Below are 19,298 nucleotides of genomic sequence, written 5' to 3'. Positions count from 1 at the left end.
AAAAAAAAAGTACTAGTTAGACAATGTGACAAAAGGAAAAAGATTGCTTGACAAACCAAATAAAGAACTAGAAAATTACGAGTCATTTCTTTGTCTTCCTATTCCGAGAGCTTCCAAAATGGGAAACTCAGACACCTTAGGCCTAATTGTACTCTCAAAGTCATAGAAAGATTCATGTTGAAGCATCCCTTCAAGGTACAAAGCCTAATACGTGGTTAACATTGAATTAGTGTTTTTATAAATGGTAAAAATAGTATAAATAAAGATGTAAAATTGATGCCATAAATATTTGAATACAGAAATGATATACCAATTGCTTAATGCTGAATATTTTACTTGCTTTCTTCTTAGGGTCTGGGTTGGAATCCAACAAAATTACTTGACACTGATTCATGTCGAAGATAACAAGATACCAATGAAGATTATCTTCATTAACAGGCACATAAATCTGTACATATATACAAGAAATAATTATTGTGTTTTGAGTGTGATGGTTTAAAAATATAATTCTATATTTGAAAAGTATTAAAGTTTCTATCACGGGAGTGACTTCAATGTGAAGTCTCATATAGTCATAAGTCTTATAATCCAAAACAAACTTATTATCACAAAATTCAACACTTTACATGTTGATGAAAAAAGTTGTGAAACCAAACATAAATTATTTTCTTTATTAAGCATGCATAACAAATAAAGGAACAGATTTTTATTTAGTAGAGATGAAATTATATCATATGATTTTACCTTTCTAAGGACTTCCACTTTGCCCATAAATGCCTCTTTATAATCCTCTCGAAGTTGACTACTTGGGATAGTTCCCGACAATGCCATTTGCTATACAATGAGAAGAATATAATTTTGTCAATGTTAAATTGCCAAACTAATATTACATATAAATATTGCACAGAATGAGGATGAAAATTATATATTTATTTTGGTGCAAAAATTTCAATTTATTTATATAATATAAGCATTTGGAGCACTTATATTACGTTATACAAGCAAGTGTGACAAATATTAACAATTATTGAAATGTTGATTAAAAAAATTTATTATAAATTACACGTGGCTTACCGAAAAGACTGTGGGCATATACCAATGTCTTAAAACTCCGGAAGTAGTCTTCTCCTCATCATTTAGCATATGAGCATATACGTCCAGTATCTAAATATATATTAGACATGGTTAGATAATGATAATAATCATGAGATTGAATTGATATCGAAAATTAAATCAACTAAAATAACTTACAGTTTGGTCAATCCAACCCTTTGGAATTAAGTTAAAAAAAGAATCTCTGGTTGCATCAAATTTGCATCCTTTTGCTAATATCTCTTGTCTACAATTTGATTAAATATAAAAAAATAATTTAGCATTGTTCTTCTAATACGATCGTAAGATGACAAAGTATAAAGATCATATTTTTTCAAAATAAGTTACCTCCCAAACTCATTATCTTTATTTGTTCCAAATATGTAGGTTGCAACCATGATTTCAGTGTCATCTAATTTCATGGTAGTTGGCGGTGCAAACAATACTGGTAGCCACTATTAAGAAAAATAAAAGGTAAAAAAAATTAAGGCTCAAAATTTAAAATAACTCAAGATTTAGAAAATCTTCAAAAGTGTTTGGACGAATAAAACTTAAGCAATTGACACTCACAAATGGAGCTTCAACCCCAAGATTTCTCGGTTGGAGTTTTGTAAACCCTGGCATCCTCTGATTTATATGATAACCAGTAGGAGATGCGTTACTCAGCAATGATTTGACAACATCAGTTGATGGAGTATCTGCTACACATAATTGTTTACCATGTATTTTTTTGGATGACTGGGCTCTAGAAATTTTAGGATTAGTCTTCTTCACACCGAGAAAAGATTTTTTTGTCTCAAAAGAAGGTTTTTCAACCGGGGGAGTGGCCAACTTGTTTATTATCGTGTCTGTCATGGCTTGCTCAAAAGAAAGGTTTTCAAAGGGACTTGCATATGGAGACATGGTCATTGGCATTGAAAGCGATGGATAAGGAGGTGAGCTTGGGTTAAATCCTCCCAAATGATTATAAAATTGTGACGGCATGGGATGAAAGTAAGGCATCATTGGCATCATAGATTGATTGACAGAGGCCATGTTTTGCAAGTTAGTGACAACTTCTTGCATCTTCATGATTTGTGAGTTGAGCGCATCATATTTTTTACCTTTATTCTCCTACAAAATATTTGGAAAGTCATAAGAAAATGATTACATTAGTATTCCACGAAATGCTATAGACGTTTAATCAACTAATTGTCCGATGAATTAATTGAAGACCGACCAATACTTAGTGGATTCAACATAACAATCTCAGAAGAGATTGAACATCACCTTGTTAAAGATGGTTTCACCTGGCACATCCTCTACTTTAGATTTTAATTCCTCCTTATTTTCTACCATCTTGACACCCTCATTGAGACTGAAAACCATTATAAATAAATAAGTAAATATCAAAATTCTTAAGAAAAATACGGAAAAAAATTTTAAAATTCATAGAATCAATTGAAGTGTATTCCAACCTAGACGAAATTTCGATGGCCTCCATCAGAGTGTTCTTCACTTGTGCTTTTGTTACGTTTGATTTTTGTTGAGCGCTGCCAAGGTTTTCTCCAATGTCATCAGATGGTGATTGAGGTGTGTGATTGCTTTCGGCTATGAATTTTTTTGAAATGGAGTTGTTAGTTGCTCTTGAAGACATAATTACTAGTAGAAAAAGCAATACGCATATATGAGTGTAACACATTCGAATTCCACGGTGATAACTGGAAATAATTTTATCCATTTATAGAAAATTTGGAAACTGGATACATCAAAGGTCATCATGTATATGGGTTTCACATTAATTATTTCTGAAGTAATTTTTCATAAAGACTGACTTCTCATATTTCTGTAACAAGAAAAAGAAAAGACGGAAGATGAAAGGAGTGATTACAAGATGGAAAATTTACTATGGGGTGAAAGACGGAAGATGAATAGGATGAGTTAAAGATAGAAAACATACTATAGGGTGAGTAGAGGCGTCCAGAAGTTACTTCTGCATCCTCTTCATTTAATTGTGAACAGGGTATTCAGCATACATTTTTTATACCGTCTAATTAAAAAATAATAGTCTATTAAATATAATTAAATGATTTAGAAATAATTTTACTTTACGTTTAAACGGCCAGAAGCCCAAGTATCATAGTATTTTAAAACAATAATTAATAATAACATCACTAATAAAAGATATTAAGCACATAAAATTTGAAATATAATTTACATCAATGCTCTTTAAAACTTTACCCTCATGGCGAACATTCCTGATTTTATTACTTTTATGTTATATCATACAAAGTTGTATTTTTAATCCTCACTAATAAAATAGTCTATTTGTTAGGAATTTGTAAACTGTAATGATTCTTTTTCATGTTTTTAGTTTATTGTGAATTAATTATTGAAGGCTTTCTCGCCATGGGATTAATCACATTTTTTAAGCATTTCTTTGTCTTCTTCATATGACCATCTCTAAGTTTTTACTATTTCACTTATATTATGAAAATAAACTACTTTATTTTTAGTGGTAAACCACAAATCAAAATAAAAATTACCGTATTGATAGATAAGATATGGATTCAATCATAAAAATCTATTATTTATGTCCAAAAAATTTTCATTGAACATGTTTTTAACATGCAATTGCACTAGCGGCCATATGCAAAGGGCTTTTTGATTACATAATAATTATTCATACAAGACTTAAATACAACATACCCCTCTGTAAAAAAACAACACTTTACAACATCAAGGGCGAGGGAAAATAAACCCAGAAGCAACTAGCCAAAACAAACTTTCTATTCGTCCATAGCTTTTTGATTAGCCATCCTGTCTGTATCTCTGAAAAGGTTTTTTAAAAACCTTGTAACTATCAATTGGAAGTGGAACCCTGTTTTCATAAACCAGTTCAAAGTTTCCAGCAAACAACCGACCTTCCAAGGGATTTATCTAAGTCCTCAAAATTGATATGAACATGAAACTTGTACTCACTTAAAATAGACTGATAGATCTTTAAAATTCTTTTGAAATCAACTCAAAATTCTATTTAAATTAAAAGTTATAGCGTCCGGAAGTTGGTACTGCAGAACCAGAAAACCAGAAAAATCTGCAGCCACCACTAAAATTCAAAAAATCATCTCTGCTGCCAGTTAAGCAGCTTTCTGCATAAATTCTGCACAAAATATTTCCAACAACCTCACATACCAAATCATATATTTAAGCCTAGGAATCATCTAAAACCACATTTCTAACCTTCTTTTGACTTAACGAAGTTGCCCAACAACTCTTAATTCAATATATCACGATTTCACATCATAGGTGCAACATAACCATATTATCACCTCATCCATTCTTTAGCATCTCAAGTGATGATTCATCAAATATATTCCCAGCAGCCATCTCAATATTCCATACTCAAAATCATCATCAACAAGTACTAACAGCAAGTATAATTTCAAAATACACAACATCATCAATCACAGCTATGATTCAACTCAATTCCAACAATTATTCACAGAAGCAACCATAAACTATTTACAATTACTCATTTAATTTTATTGGCATTCATAATTTAAAACCTTTATTTTTAAAAAAAAATCCCGTACCTCAGTTAGGCGAAACCGCAGAATTTAAACGCGACAAACCCTCTTTCTCTAAATTCACAGCTGCAGCTGCTTAGAACCAGCAGTAGCGACAGCAGTAACATTAACAAAAATCATAGAGCTATGGGCTGAAACGAAATAAAACGAGAATAGGGTAACAAATAAAATAGCAGCAGAGCAAGAATGGAAAAAGAGCAAATTAGAGGAAGGGACCTAGACCATATCAGAGGTACTTCGACGGCATCCCCTTTTTTTACTGAAACCGCAACGTTGACGATGCAGCAGCGGTGGCGGCTGAACAGCCCTCTGTCTCTCGGCACCAGCCTCACACGACTCCTTACCTTGTACTCAAGTCCCCTCTCTCCTTTTCGCACATGCAACAGACAACGGCGGCTATCACTAGAGCCTTCGGTAGTGGCGACGGGGTCACGGCGTGGCGGCGATGACAGAGCCTTGGCGATGGCGTCGAGCTCCTTGCCTCAGCGGCGTCGTCCCCCTTCTCGGTCCTGACCCGCATCTCCGGCGTCGCAGCAGTGGGCTTCCCTCCTCGGCCATGGGCTCGCGTTCCTCTCTCGCGTTTCTACTCTCGATGGTGACGCGGTGCGACGACGAGCGATGGCGAGCTGGACACGACGGCACAGCAGCAGCTTCACCCTCCTTCCTCCTTCTTTTTCGAAAGCTCTCTTCCTCTGTTTTCCTTTTCTCAGATTTCCCCTCTCTTTCTTTCATCTTTCCACTGTTAGTGTATGTGTGTGTCTTGTGTGGGTGTGGGTAAGAGGGAAAGGGGAATAGTGGTGGTGAGTGAGTGGCAGCTGGGGGTTACGTGTGTGTGAGTTGAGTAATAGGGGTTAAGGTTGGTGAAATTAGGGTTTGAATTGGGAATTTACAGATTGAATTGGAATATGAGTTGAAAACTAAACTCAGTCAATAAAATTAATTTTAAGGATATTATATATTTTTTTTTCTTTTGCAAATTATTTTTAATTAAATAGTCTATTTTAAAATTATAGATAAATAAATAAATTTTTCTTTGTTTATAAAATAAATTCGAAACTAAATATTCAAAATACGTTATATCAAATTTTCATTATTTCTAAATTACTAGAACTTTAAATTATAATTAAGAAATTACTCGCATTTTATGTAAAAATCTCCGAAAATATATTCTTGATGAATAAATAGTAAAATAACGTATTATTTAATTTTTGTAAATCTAGAATCTTACACATAAAATTTGTTTCGAATACAGTAATACACTTTCATAGCGAACACAAGTCACAACTTATAATCCATGACGAATGCATTAATTCTTCTTCTTCTTAAAATCTTGAACTCTTGCATTCCAATAATAGTAGTAATTTGGTACATTAGCTTGTGATGGATTTATCTGGAACATGGGTGTTCTACCTCCACTGTATGAATAAAAAGGTGGCATGGGATATCCATTAAAACTGGGGTACATAGGTAATCTATTCATGCATTGAAACCTCTCAATACCCTTTGTAGAGGATATAGCACCATAAGTTCCAATTTCGGGGGGAACTTCTTCATGATCTGCTTCATTTGGTTTTCTACCCTGTTAAATAAATATAAAAAAATAAATTATTAAAAACATTTTTTATACATTATTGAATCAATACACGATAATACAACATGACAAACTAACCTTTTCGATGCGATTATTATCTAACCGCTTTCTTTTCTTACTCTTTTCGACACTTGAAATTCTATCCTTCTTTGTGTCCTACATGCAAAATTATAAAAACTATTAAAAAATCTCTAGCAGTTCAAATTATATTATAATACACAGTTATATACCGCAAAAGTAGCTTCAGGTGCATTTATTTTTGTTTGTGCAGTAGCCTTTTCTGTTCTGTTATCATTGTACTGGTTGCTTTGAACTTCTGTAGATTGGACATGAGGCTTATTCACTTTTTTCTGGATATTTTCAAAGAAATCACTACGTTTTTTGTTACGTTGGTGTATTGTTTCCTCATCAGACATATCATGTAATACAATATATTCCAACAACACATAAATTTTAAAAGTAATAAGTAGTACAGAAAAGAATGTAGCCTAAACAAAGAAAAATTAATAATAGATATTACCGTATCACCATTTGATTCTGTACTTGATTGGTCAATGTCAGTATTCAATTTATCTTCGTTCGAATTTAGTGAGCATTCTCCACCATATAGTTTTGGACACCTACGAACCGTATGACCAATCCGTTTACAATGCGAACACTTACGGGCCTTAGCAGTCTTGGTTGTTTGTCGTGGGGCTCCTTTTGTCTTCACAACACTTGGGTCACCTACCAAGTTGGCGGTAGAAGGAAGCTTGTCATTTGGATTGTGTCTTTTATGGAGTTTCATAATCAATCCAAAAATGTCTTCTCTGATTTCCATGAAGTCATCTCGATGTTTCGATGCTTTATCACATAGTGAAAAACAAAGCGTCGCTAGAGCACCGTACCTAACACCAGCAATCTTTTCAGATTCAATATCCTCGGCAGTAAGTGAACTAATGTATTCTTTTTTAGCATCTTTCGTCCACCTCTTGTGAATAAGAGTATTAGGAATAGTGCTAATATGGTCATGTCTCATAGTACAAAAAATATGGGAACAAGGGATACCACGGCTCTCAAATAATCGACAATCACAAGCAAAGTTGTTAGTGCTTCTATCATACCGAACCTTATATTCAATAGCCGGCTCTTGATATTTGTTCATTCTCACCTCAATTTTGTTACCGTCAATTGAATGGCCGACAACGTTTAGTTTACTCGCTTCTAGTATCTCATTTCTTACCTCTTTAAACATATTATGGGTAAAAATATTGGCTGCTTCCTTTTCGATGTCTTCGAAACATGTAGTTAAAACTGGACTTGAGAACAATGACTTAAAATCAGACAACAGTTCATTTGTTCGATATTGCCTCACTGCCTCGTTAAGATTATGCATCAAATCCAAAAGATAACATTTTTTATCGATATAGTGCTTTATCAACGAATGAATTCCTTCACATTGTGACGTAGTCCTAATTCGACCAAAAAACGTGTCGTTCAAATATGCAGAAGCCCACATCCTTTTGATCTCGTATGTTTTTTTCACCCATTCATTTTCAGAAAGCTTGAATTTTGATACCAAGCGATGCCATTTATCTTCAAACTCATCCGGAAAAAAATTCCCGTACATAAGGTGCTTCAATCCATGAAGAAACTCAGAATTCTTGATAGCTTCACACGCATTGCGATGTAAATGCCACGCACAAAGTCGGTGCGTTGCATTTGGCATCACCTCTCTAATTGCTCCTCTCATTGCAAGATCACCATCTGTCACCACTGCTGTTGGATGTTTATTACCCATTATTTCAAGAAACATCTTCAAAACTAATACATATGTCTCATGCTTCTCATCTGCTAGCAAGCCACAACCAAATATGCATGTCTGCCCGTGATGGTTAGTTCCTGAGAAGACAACCAATGGCTTGTTATATTTATTCTTCTGGTATGTTGTGTCAAATGCTAGTACATCACTAAAACATTGATAATCGATTATGCTAGCTCCGTCAGCCCATACTAAATTTTCAAGTTTATTATCTTTCAGAGTAAATTTTCCTTGCAACAATGGATCCTCATCAGCCTTAGAAATCAAGTAACTCAATGCTGCATATGCATCACCATCTTTCACTTTAGCACGCTTTGATTTGTCGAAATGATTATACAAATCCTTCTTTGTAAAACCAATTTTTCCAGGTCCTCCCTTTTGCTTTAACATGAACCCCATTATATGGCAAGTTCTCACACCATAATCATGCAGACTGTTGGCTTGCGCTTTGTCGGCCTCGGTCATTACGCGATATGCGGGGACAAATTGTATATATTTAGGTGGGATGAGGTCATGATTGTGAGTCTCTTCAAATGCAGTGACTTTCCACTTCCTCAATTTCATATCATAGTGAAATCTAATTCTCGCTTGACACATTACACGTGTTATCGGCCTGTGGTCTCTTTTCCTATTCTCCATCTCCAGATACTTCTTTCTCCGTGTACCCTCTCTATTACAAACCATTTGTCTCATGTTAAGGTTGCCGTTGAAATCATAACCCTTTTCATCACACCTTGCAACAAAACCATGTACTTTGGCATAATTTTTGTAGAATTGAACACACTCCTCTACACTATCATGCTCAATACCCCAAATGTCATCCCTGGTCAACTCAGTTAACTTCTTCTCAACTTCACCAAATCCATCTCCACGATCGACCATTTTCATAGCTTCATCAATTGTACCCTTCTTTTGAGATATATTTATATCATTTTCTTCACTAGAACCACTATACTCAAAACTTAAATCATCAAATTCAACAGAACTCTCTGTTGAATTTTTGTGAACGCTCCCCATACTTGTGTTGTAAGTCTATTATTAACATAAAATGTAAAAAAAATGTATGAGCACAATACTATTCAATTGCATCTAAGGAAATTTGAATAGTAAAAAAAACATTATCACAATAAATAATAATACACAATCAATCAATGTAATAAAAAAATAGTAAACAAATGTAGATATACATAAGAAAAATTTGTGATAAACGCACTTATGTATTAATTAATTTTAAGTTTATAAGTTTATGATGATAGTTTTAACCAATATTTAGTTTTCAAAGTTATAAAACAGCAGCTTAGATTTTTCAAAACTTTCCATTAAAAACTATATTCATAGTTGTAAGAACCGAATCAGTGATCAAACCGATCAAGCTACTGGTTCACAGGTTTATTGATTCAACCGATAAATCACTGGTTGAACTGGTAAAACCGGTCCCACGTAAATAAAAAAATAAAAAATAGTCACAGACTTATAAAATTTAAAATAATATCTTCACGAACATTTTAAGAACAACCAACATTCAAATTCTAAAGATAACTAATACAAAAATAGACATGAAATTAGTTAGTACTACTACAATAGTATCTTAATTTGACTAAATAAAAATAACAATCCATAAAATTAGTCGTACTATTACAATTGAATTAATGTTCTCAAACAATATCCAAATCTCAAATCTAACACTCCTGAATTCACGATCATGGCATGTTCATCCAACTTATAGCAGGTAATAATAATAATAATAAAAATAATAATAACAACAACAATAATAATAATAATAATAATAATCCTATCCTTGTGATATAGTTATTAGTTCATATATATGTTCACATTATTCAAAGTAGAGTCTTAAAAGCATTTCAAAATCACATTTGAGTTTTTGACTTTTGTGATCCCAGCAAAATAACAGGTACTATTAATAGGGAGAGTGGTGAGGGTGTGTAATGGGAGTTGTGCGGTTGTGTAATGGAGGATGAAGAAAGGAAGGCGGTGAAAGAGAGAGTCAAAGAGGTCAAAGAGAGTGCGTTGAAATTGTTGGCCAAAGGTGGGTCAAGTTATGAGGCACTTGATTCTCTTATGCTTCAACGCCGGAAGCAAATCACATGACAGATTTAATATTATGCATCTATCCAGAGTGTTTGCCTTAGCATCTTTAAAACACAGCAACTATGTTTAATTTTTTTTGAACGTTACAACCTTTTATATGACTATCGATTAAGTGTGTCTTTGGATTTATGTTGGGCAAATAGAATAATTGTTTTAATATTCTCAGTATTTATTTAGAAAAAATTATGGAAAAACCAATAATAACTAGCAACAAACCTAAACCTACGTTGAGTAAAGTAAACGCAGAAGTTATAATTTCTTACTTCTAGTGAACGAGCTTTTGGGATAATGTTAAAACGCACTTTTATCCTCTTCAACGTATTTTACAAACACACCCTAAGTCATCCCAGCAGAGTTTGAGACTATATATTACTCCGTCTCCAAACAACAAACTAAGAGTGCCTAAACAAATCATATAGAATATAGATTAATAAATTTTTTTTCTTACATTTTGTTGATTTTTTTCCTATTCTTACATTCTTGCACAAACACCAAAATTGAAGATTGCTATATAGTTTCTGGAGATGACTGTGTAGCAGTGAAGAGTGGCTGGGATGAATATGGCATAAAGTTTGGTATGCCAACAAAACAACCATAAACACTAATAATCAGAAAACAAACATCAATCTGCCATTAACCTATGTATGTTACACAGCCAAGAATCAACAATTCAACATCATTAATCAGATTCATAAACAGATATAACATAAACATCAATAATATTATTTTTTTAAGTGTATTTAATTCTTTTTTTTTGTATTTTTTATATAATAACTTTTTACTGTACTCTATTTTAGTATATTATAATTTTTTATTATGTTATAACAAAAATGAATATTTATTTATGAAATTAAAAATCACATAAAAATAGACAACTTTTTAAATATTTTTTATAGTAAAATATAATATTTATTTATTAAATTAAAAAATATTTAAAATAACATATTTTGGTACTCTCTTTAAGTACTCTTAATTTTATTTTTATTATAATTTTAGATTCTAATTTTTTACAACTTATATTTTTATTATTATTTATAATTAATTTTTTATTTAATTTATCATTTCTAATTGGAATAATAATACATATTATAAAAAATGAAAATAGTAAATAATGCACAAAAATTAGAATAATTGTTTTAATATTCTCAGTATTTATTTAGAAAAAATTATGGAAAAACCAATAATAACTAGCAACAAACCTAAACGTACGTTGAGTAAAGTAAACGCAGAAGTTATAATTTCTTACTTCTAGTGAACGAGCTTTTGGGATAATGTTGAAACGCACTTTTATCCTCTTCAACGTATTTTACAAACACACCCTAAGTCATCCCAGCAGAGTTTGAGACTATATATTACTCCGTCTCCAAACAACAAAATAAGAGTGCCTAAACAAATCATATAGAATATAGATTAATAAATTTTTTTCTTATATTTTGTTGATTTTTTTCCTATTCTTATATTCTTGCACAAACACCAGAATTGAAGATTGCTATATAGTTTCTGGAGATGACTGTGTAGCAGTGAAGAGTGGCTGTGATGAATATGGCATAAAGTTTGGTATGCCAACAAAACAACCATAAACACTAATAATCAGAAAACAAACATCAATCTGCCATTAACCTATGTATGTTACACAGCCAAGAATCAGCAATTCAACATCATTAATCAGATTCATAAACAGATATAACATAAACATCATCAATCTGCCATTAACAACATAACATAAACAGATTTATAATCAACAATTCAACATCATTAATCAGTTACTCACTCGCTTAATTAAATTAAAATCCACTTGAATAACAAAAAACACAGAGATAACGGGTTTCACACTTTCACTTCACCAACGCAGAGAAGTGAGGAGATACCAACCTGTTCGAGCACAGCGAAGCAGACTTTGGCGAAGGGAAGGAAGCAGTGACGGAGAGGAAGCACCGACAGAGCAAGGAGTTGCGATGAAGAAGACGACCTGCGAGGCTGCGAGCCAAAACGCGACGTGGAGGGAGGTCGTCGGAGCCGCACCGTGTCCGGCGAGATGAAGACGACGAGACGGCCGGCGGTGTTGGAGCCTGGAGGGGTTGTTGACTTCCTGCCTCACTGGGGAATCGGTGCCGTTGAGGGGATTAGGGTTAGGGGGAATTGGTGCCGTTGAAGGGATTGGGATTAGGGAAGAAGAGGAAAACCAATTTTTTCTTTTTCTTTTTTTTTTAATTTATTTAAAGTTTACCATGTATGGTGATTTGATTTAACCAGAGTTAAAATGTATGTAGAGTGTATTAAGTTGTGTATATATTAAGTATATAATACATGTATTAAATTCAATTTTTTTAATTTTTAAAAATTAAAAAATCCTTTGCTGACTGGAATTAATGAATACATTTGTCAACACTTAATTGGAACATGTAGGAAGGGTATGTAATACCCTCAAACTAGTTGGGTATGGAAGAAATCACCTTCATTTATTTTCTGTTTCTCTTTGATTAACTTTAGTGACTATTAAAAACGTTGACTAAATACTCATTTTGGTCCTTGAAAATCACGTGATTATTCAATTTAGTCTCCAAAATTTAAAATTACCTATACTAGTCCTCCAGATTCAAATCTGGGCACTAATATAGTCCTTCGACTCTTTATGGCGATGACTAGACAAACAGAATGCTGATATGACACTCTTCCTACCACGTTGGATGATGAGTAACCAACGTCCTTTACCCTTGACACCCAAACAAGTCAAAAATGAAGAATAGACAAGTCAGAAATGAATAATAGCGGAGGTAGAGAAGAAGAAAAATACTTTATTTTAGGTCTCCATCGTTTCTTCTCCCTTTATATACAAAACGATGATATTTCTGACTTGTTTGGGTGCCAAGGGTAAACGACGTCGTTTACGCATCATCCGACGTGGCAGGGAGGGTGCCATCTCAGCATTCTGTTTGTCTAGTCATCGCCGAAAAGAGTCGAGGGACCACATTGGTGCCTGGACTTGAATCTGGTGGACCAGTATAGATAATTTTGAATTTCGAGGACCAAAATGAGTAATCGCGTGAATCTCAGGGACCAAAATGGGAATTTAGTCAAAAATACAACTTAAAAGAGGTTATATCAATGAGTTAATACTCAAAATGACCCCTGAAATTTGAGCTCTGACTTAATTTAACCTTCGAATTATCAATTGACTCAAATTGTATCTTGAAATTTTAGGCTGTGGCTCAAGTTGGCTTTTCCGTCTATTTTCGTCACCGAAAAACTGGCGTGCCACGTGTAATTAACATCTGGCAGCCTCAACAGTTCTCTGACGTGGCAAAATTTCTGTATGCATCAATTTAGCCCCTAATAATTTGAAAAAAAAACCTAGCAACTCCTATTTCTCCCAAATCATTGTTTCTAAAATTTGGTCTCTATTTTTGGCCTCCTATCATGTCCCCTAGATCTGCCTCTTCTCATGCTTCTTTATTTCATTAGCCTTTGCCATCCTCTGCTTTGGCCTCTGAGTCATTATCGCTGTCACAATTGTGGGTCAGCATCTGCCTCTGCTCTAGCTCTGCGTATTTTGGTTCTTCTTCACCGTTGCGGTGCTCGGGTTGGCCATCTGCCTCCACTCTTCTTCTGAATCTTCCGCTACTTATGCTAAGAAATTTTGGGTGACCCTGATTCGCATAGTGTTAGGTAAACAAGTGTGAAAAGCTTTCAACTTGGCCTACAACAACACCATGTGCGCACGGCATCGGCGAGATTTAAACCCACTTTCTGAAATTAGACTCTTGAGACTTAACCCTCTTTTTTTGGTGTCATGGGATTCTGATTGCTTTTAAATGGATTGACCACCATAAAAATTCATTGTAGCAAAGTTCTCTGGAAAGGGTGGACAACAACTATTTTCTTGGGAACATTTTTTCAGGAAACAAAGAGAGAACTTAGGTTGAAAGTTGGAATCTTTTGAAAAAAATCAACATACAAATGCTTTCACTTGAAGGATTTGATCTTATGTGAGCCCCAATTGGCTTGATTGATTTTAGCCTCCTCAACAATTTTTCTTTCAACCCATTCATTCTTTGCCCCAGAATCAAAAAATAATAAAAAAAGAAAAATTGAACTTGATTTTGTTATCTGAACAAATTAGGGTGAAGATTGAGAAAATAAAGCTTAAAAATTTCTTTTTTTTAGTTCTTCTTTTGATGTAGTGATGTATTGGACTCTTAGTTCTAATGGCTTGTTTGGCCAGTGATGGTTGCACTGAAAAAAAAATTGTTGACCATATGTTGAGTGTTAAAAATTTGATGGTAGGGGTAGAATTAAAACGAGTTAATACTAAAAATGGCCCTTGAAATTTGCCAGGTCATCTTTCCGGTGACTGAAAACGACGGAAGGGCCAAATTGAGACACGGATCAAAATTTCAAGGTACAATTTGAGTCAATTGAAAGTTTGAGGGCTAAATTGCGTCGGGGGTCAAATTTTAGGGGCCATTTTGAGTATTAACTCCGCAATAATATGTCAGACATGTGGACTAATAGATTATCGCGATGCTAGCCACTCGGTCATTAGAATAAAAGGCATAAAAGAAAACTGTTGTTCTCATTTTTGTTTATAGTATACAAATAATATAGTTAGTGTTTTGAGGGTTACTTAAAATTGGGTTGCTTTTTGGCTTAGACATTAGGTCCAGATAACTTTTGATGCAGCGTCTGATTTGTGTTGGAGTCGAGGTGTCACCGTTCGAGTTCTTCGTGATGAGGTTGGGTGGTGGAGGTACTTGTAAGGGACTTTAATACTTAAGTTAGCAAGGGTTTAAACAGGTTTTTAGTATATTGGATCTTAAATATACTTGAGGTTCTGTTAGTGTATTTATAGTAAAAAGATAACCATCTTTGAAGTAGTTCCATCTCTGATGGTAGGTGACAGTTCCCTTTATTTTGGAAATTTGTTGAGATCTTGCTTCTAGATAAAGTAGGGAGGTAGTAGGAGATATTTCAAGAGGAAATTACTTACTTAGATAAGTGGCGTTAAACTACTTTTGTTGTGCCCGACTTCTATGAGCTCGAAAAAGTAGATGAGGCCACCTTTTTGGGTGGAATTTTATTTTTTTTGGGCCTGGTTTAGTGTTTTTTGGTTAGATATGAACAGTGCCCTTACTTGAATTTGAGCTTTAAGAGGTCGGGCTCAAGCATCGGTGATCCTGTCCTTTCACGTCGGGTAGTCCGCCTTTTAGGGGAAGTTGGGCACTCGATGTGTTTTTTGAAACATTACATCTTTTCTTAACGTTACCCACATTCTCTCTTCAGTTACCTTGGTAACCATGCGCATTTATGAGGGGTACGAAATGATATTTTATCCCTAGTACTTATAAATACTTTATTTTTCTTGTTTCTTCCCTTTTTCGCTTTCTGAAACGTTTGCACCCTTTTCTCTTTTTCTTCAACCTCTTCAACTTTCCTTCGTGCATTTGTTCCAGTATTCAGGATTTCTCCATCTTGAAAATTTAGAGGATTTTGTTTGCACTTTGGTAGAGGATAGTTTGAGTTTTTGCAGTTTGTAGTGCCCTTCTGTTTTGCGCTCCTTAAAGATTGGTGCTTTATTCTCCTTTGATTGTTTTTTTGTATTCTAGGTGATGCCCTTTCGTCTCTGTGATTGCAATATTGAATTTTAGATTTTGCAATCCTGGAAATTTAATTTTGATTTTTGAAAGATTTTTACTTGCTTTCTTTTACTGTTGCTGCGATTTTGAACGTAGGGTTCTATATTGCCCCAAAATGATGCCATTTTCTTGTAGAAGATTGCCTCATTTCTATGTGTGAGAGATATAGTGTAACTGTTGTGCTCTGGGAAGGTTTTGCGATATTTCTAGTTAACAATGACCCGACTTCTTTTGAATTTGTGAAAGCTTGTGTTGCTTATGCTTTACGTTCAGGATGTTGGTGGCAATCTTTGAAATCAACTCCCCCTTCTAATTATTTGCCTTGTTTTGTCCAATTTATAGTGATTGATTTTTGTTTGTTGTATTGTAGGTGTAGCTTGTATGTCTCGTTTAGTAGTTCACATCATGTCATCTAAGGTCCTCTCCGACTTGACTTAGGTAGATTTAACTGTTCTTACCCCTATCCCTATTATTGATAAAAAATATGCCGAAGCCTTTCATCGACATTATAGGTTATGTTTAAGTCAAGAGGATGAGAAGAATTATGGGACTGTTGATGCTGACCCTGAGGAGAGGGTCCTTTCCCCGACTTGATAAGTTGGAACGGTACTTCATATATGTGTATGATTGTTTCTTTACAAAGTTAAGGGTTACTTTTCCTTTTTCTGACTTTTGAGTCCGAGGTCCTTAAATTTTGCAATGTTACCCCTATCCAATTGCATCCTAATTCTTGGGGCTTCTTAAAAATATACCAGCTTCTTTGCGAAAACTAAATGTCTGGACTTCTCTTAAAGTTTTCTTTTACCTCTTCGTGCTTACCAAACCCTTTATCTCTAAAAAACAAGGTTGGATCTTTTTCCGTGCTATTTAGGGTAGGAAAGTTTTTGCTATTTTTGATGAGTCCTTTCACGATTTAAAAATTATTTCTTTAAGGTCTGAGTTGCAGAGGGTGCCCGACCTTTTTTCCTGAATGATGAGAATGAGCCCTTTTTCCCTTTGTATTAGAAACAAAATCCTATGATAGTCAAATATAACTCGGATGACTTAGACAAGGTAGAGGAAGGTGTGGCAGGGGTGTTCCAGGAGTACTAGGGCCAAGTTCCTTATCTGGATACAAAAAGGCACTTAGGAAATCTGAGCCAACTTCAGTTCGAGCTTGGTAGTTTTCCCTTCCATTTATAGATTTTTCTTGTAAAATTGATTGGTGACTAATGTGCCCTTATTTGGGTGTTGCAGAAAGGATGGCTCCCAAGTCGGCTGCTATGAAAACGCTCCAGACTGCTAGGAAGAACGTTATTGCATGGAGCATACAGTTGAAAAAAGTTGGTAAAACCGTCGACCTGTCTTCGCCCTCAAAGTCAGACTTGGGTGCCTCAACCTCTCTAAAGGTTATTCCTGACTTGACCTCCCGACCGACTTCTCCTCCTCCCAGCTCAGCCAAGCCAGCAACCCATCCTCTGCCTTCTTCTTCCGAACCAAATCCCGAAAAATGCAAGACTACAGAATTAGGGAGAATATATGAGTAGGATTTTGATGGCCTTGCTTGGAGTGAAAAACACATCCTTTCACATAGCTTTATCAGCATGAATGATGCTGCTATTAGAAGCCACCTTCAGCTCCTGACCAAGGTCGAGTGAAACTATTTATATGCATGCAAGTATAATAAATGCTATATATTCATATCTATACTATAGTTTCCTATTGACTTTGACAAAACAAAAAAACAAATTTCCAAACAAGCATATAGACAATTAGGGCTAAAATAAAGAAATCTTGCAATACAATCACAATCCGAAGAATTGATTCTAGTTTCAAAATGAAGCAACTTGCAAGAAAACAAAAATAAGAGGTGAAAGCATAGAATTAAGCAATCGAACCCCTCACCGGATGTGTATACACTCTAATCGCTCAGTGTTTAGGGTTTAATCACTCAAGTCTCCTCTAATCATGAATTCTATGGTTTGCTCTTCATCTAACAATCAACAAGTACTTGATGCATGTATGCAAATATCATGAGGACTTCATAAGGTTGTAATGGGGTTAGGGTTAAGGTAGGATGAATATGGTCAAGTGGACTAATAAATTGAATCTTTGATTAGCTTAAGTATCTCACCCAACCTATATCAACCTAATCACTAAGGTGCATTCTAACTACCCATTACTTTCTTTTTACAAACATTCATGCATTCTCTCTTATCCATTTCACATATGCATTCCTTATTCATTTTTTTAATTTTCTTTGGGGTAACCTTTGTCCCCTTTTATTATTATTTTTTTTAATTTTTTTCTATTTCTTTTCTATTTCTTTTTTTTCTTTTTAAGTAATATATATATATATATGTATGTATGTTGGTGCAGGAAATTGTGATCATCAACAATGGCGCCAAAAACTTGGTAGCGCTCTCAAACGTGAATCACACTTAGTCACAACTCCACACAACTAACCAGCAAGTGCACTGGGTCGTCCAAGTAATACCTTACGTGAGTAAGGGTCGATCCCACGGAGATTGTTGGTATGAAGCAAGCTATAGTCTTCTTGTAAATCTCAGTTAGGCGGATAGTAAATGTTATGGAGTTTTCGAATAATAAATAAAACAGAAAATAAAGATAGAGTTACTCATGAAATTCAATGGTGGGAATTTCAGATAAGTGTCTGGAGATGCTTGTCCCTGTTGGATCTCTGCTTTTCTACTGCCTTCCTTCAATCCTTCTTATTCCTTTCCATGGTAAGCTGTATGTAGGGCATCACCGTTGTCAATGGCTACTGATGAGCGGATAATTTATACGCTTTTTGGCATTGTTTTTAGATAGTTTTTAGTAAGTTTGAGCTACTTTTAGGGATGTTTTCATTAGTTTTTATGTTAACTTCACATTTCTGGACTTTACTATGAGTTTGTGTATTTTTCTGTGATTTCAGGTAAATTCTGGCTGAAATTGAGGGACTTGAGCAAAATTCTGAAGAAGGCTGACAAAAGGACTGCTGATGCTGTTGGAATCTGACCTCCCTACACTCGAAATGGATTTTCTGGAGCTACAGAACTTCAAATGGCGCGCTCTCAACGGCGTTGGAAAGTAGACATCTAGAGCTTTCCAGCAATATATAATAGTCCATACTTTATTTGGAAATTGACGACGTAACTTGGCGTTGAACGCCAAGTACATGCTGCTGTCTGGAATTAAACGCCAGAAAAACGTCATGATCCGGAGTTGAACGCCCAAAACACGTCATAACTCGGAGTTCAACTCCAAGAGAAGCCTCAGCTCGTGAATTGATCAAGCTCAGCCCAAACATACACCAAGTGGGCCCCGGAAGTGGATTTATACATCAATTACTTACTCATGTAAACCCTAGGAGCTAGTTCATTATAAATAGAACATTTAACTATTGTATTAGATGTCTTTTTACCACGTTTCATCTTTGGTCTCAGTTTTGTATTATCCTTCATCTTAGGAGGCCATTGAGCACGTTTTAGGGGGCTGGCCATTCGGCCATGCCTGAACCT

The 19,298-nt window shown here is 34.7% G+C and overlaps 2 protein-coding genes across 2 annotated transcripts; both read right to left on the bottom strand.

Annotated features, from left to right (window-relative positions):
* Positions 1 to 75: 75 nt before the first annotated feature.
* Positions 76 to 2,728, bottom strand: LOC107469822 (uncharacterized). The gene is made up of 9 exons (XM_021132979.2): positions 2,550 to 2,728; positions 2,362 to 2,449; positions 1,663 to 2,205; positions 1,441 to 1,547; positions 1,252 to 1,339; positions 1,075 to 1,164; positions 745 to 834; positions 311 to 448; positions 76 to 204 (listed from the first exon to the last, which is right to left on the bottom strand). The coding sequence occupies exons 1-9, from the start codon at positions 2,726 to 2,728 to the stop codon at positions 76 to 78; spliced, it is 1,452 nt and encodes a 483-aa protein (XP_020988638.2).
* A 3,239-nt stretch (positions 2,729 to 5,967) lies between these two features.
* LOC107469823 (protein FAR1-RELATED SEQUENCE 5-like) lies at positions 5,968 to 9,070 on the bottom strand. Its single transcript, XM_016089198.1, has 4 exons — positions 6,773 to 9,070; positions 6,483 to 6,602; positions 6,331 to 6,408; positions 5,968 to 6,240 (listed from the first exon to the last, which is right to left on the bottom strand). Exons 1-4 carry the CDS (start codon positions 9,068 to 9,070, stop codon positions 5,968 to 5,970), a joined length of 2,769 nt encoding a protein of 922 aa, XP_015944684.1.
* Between the last annotated feature and the right edge of the window lie 10,228 nt (positions 9,071 to 19,298).

This window comes from Arachis duranensis, chromosome 10, assembly GCF_000817695.3.
Source record: "Arachis duranensis cultivar V14167 chromosome 10, aradu.V14167.gnm2.J7QH, whole genome shotgun sequence".
NCBI classification, from domain to species: Eukaryota; Viridiplantae; Streptophyta; class Magnoliopsida; order Fabales; family Fabaceae; genus Arachis; species Arachis duranensis.
This window is presented reverse-complemented; position numbering and strand designations above follow the sequence as displayed.

Coding starts and splice junctions, on each gene's coding strand:
- LOC107469822 (XM_021132979.2), bottom strand. CDS start 2,728: ATGTCTTCAAGAGCAACTAACAACTCCATTTCAAAAAAATTCATAGCC. Junction 1,165..1,251: donor AGGGTTGGATTGACCAAACT/GTAAGTTATTTT, acceptor ATATATATTTAG/ATACTGGACGTATATGCTCA. Junction 205..310: donor TATTCAGCATTAAGCAATTG/GTATATCATTTC, acceptor ACCACGTATTAG/GCTTTGTACCTTGAAGGGAT.
- LOC107469823 (XM_016089198.1), bottom strand. CDS start 9,070: ATGGGGAGCGTTCACAAAAATTCAACAGAGAGTTCTGTTGAATTTGAT. Junction 6,603..6,772: donor CAGAATCAAATGGTGATACG/GTAATATCTATT, acceptor GAAAATATCCAG/AAAAAAGTGAATAAGCCTCA. Junction 6,241..6,330: donor ATAATAATCGCATCGAAAAG/GTTAGTTTGTCA, acceptor TTTATTTAACAG/GGTAGAAAACCAAATGAAGC.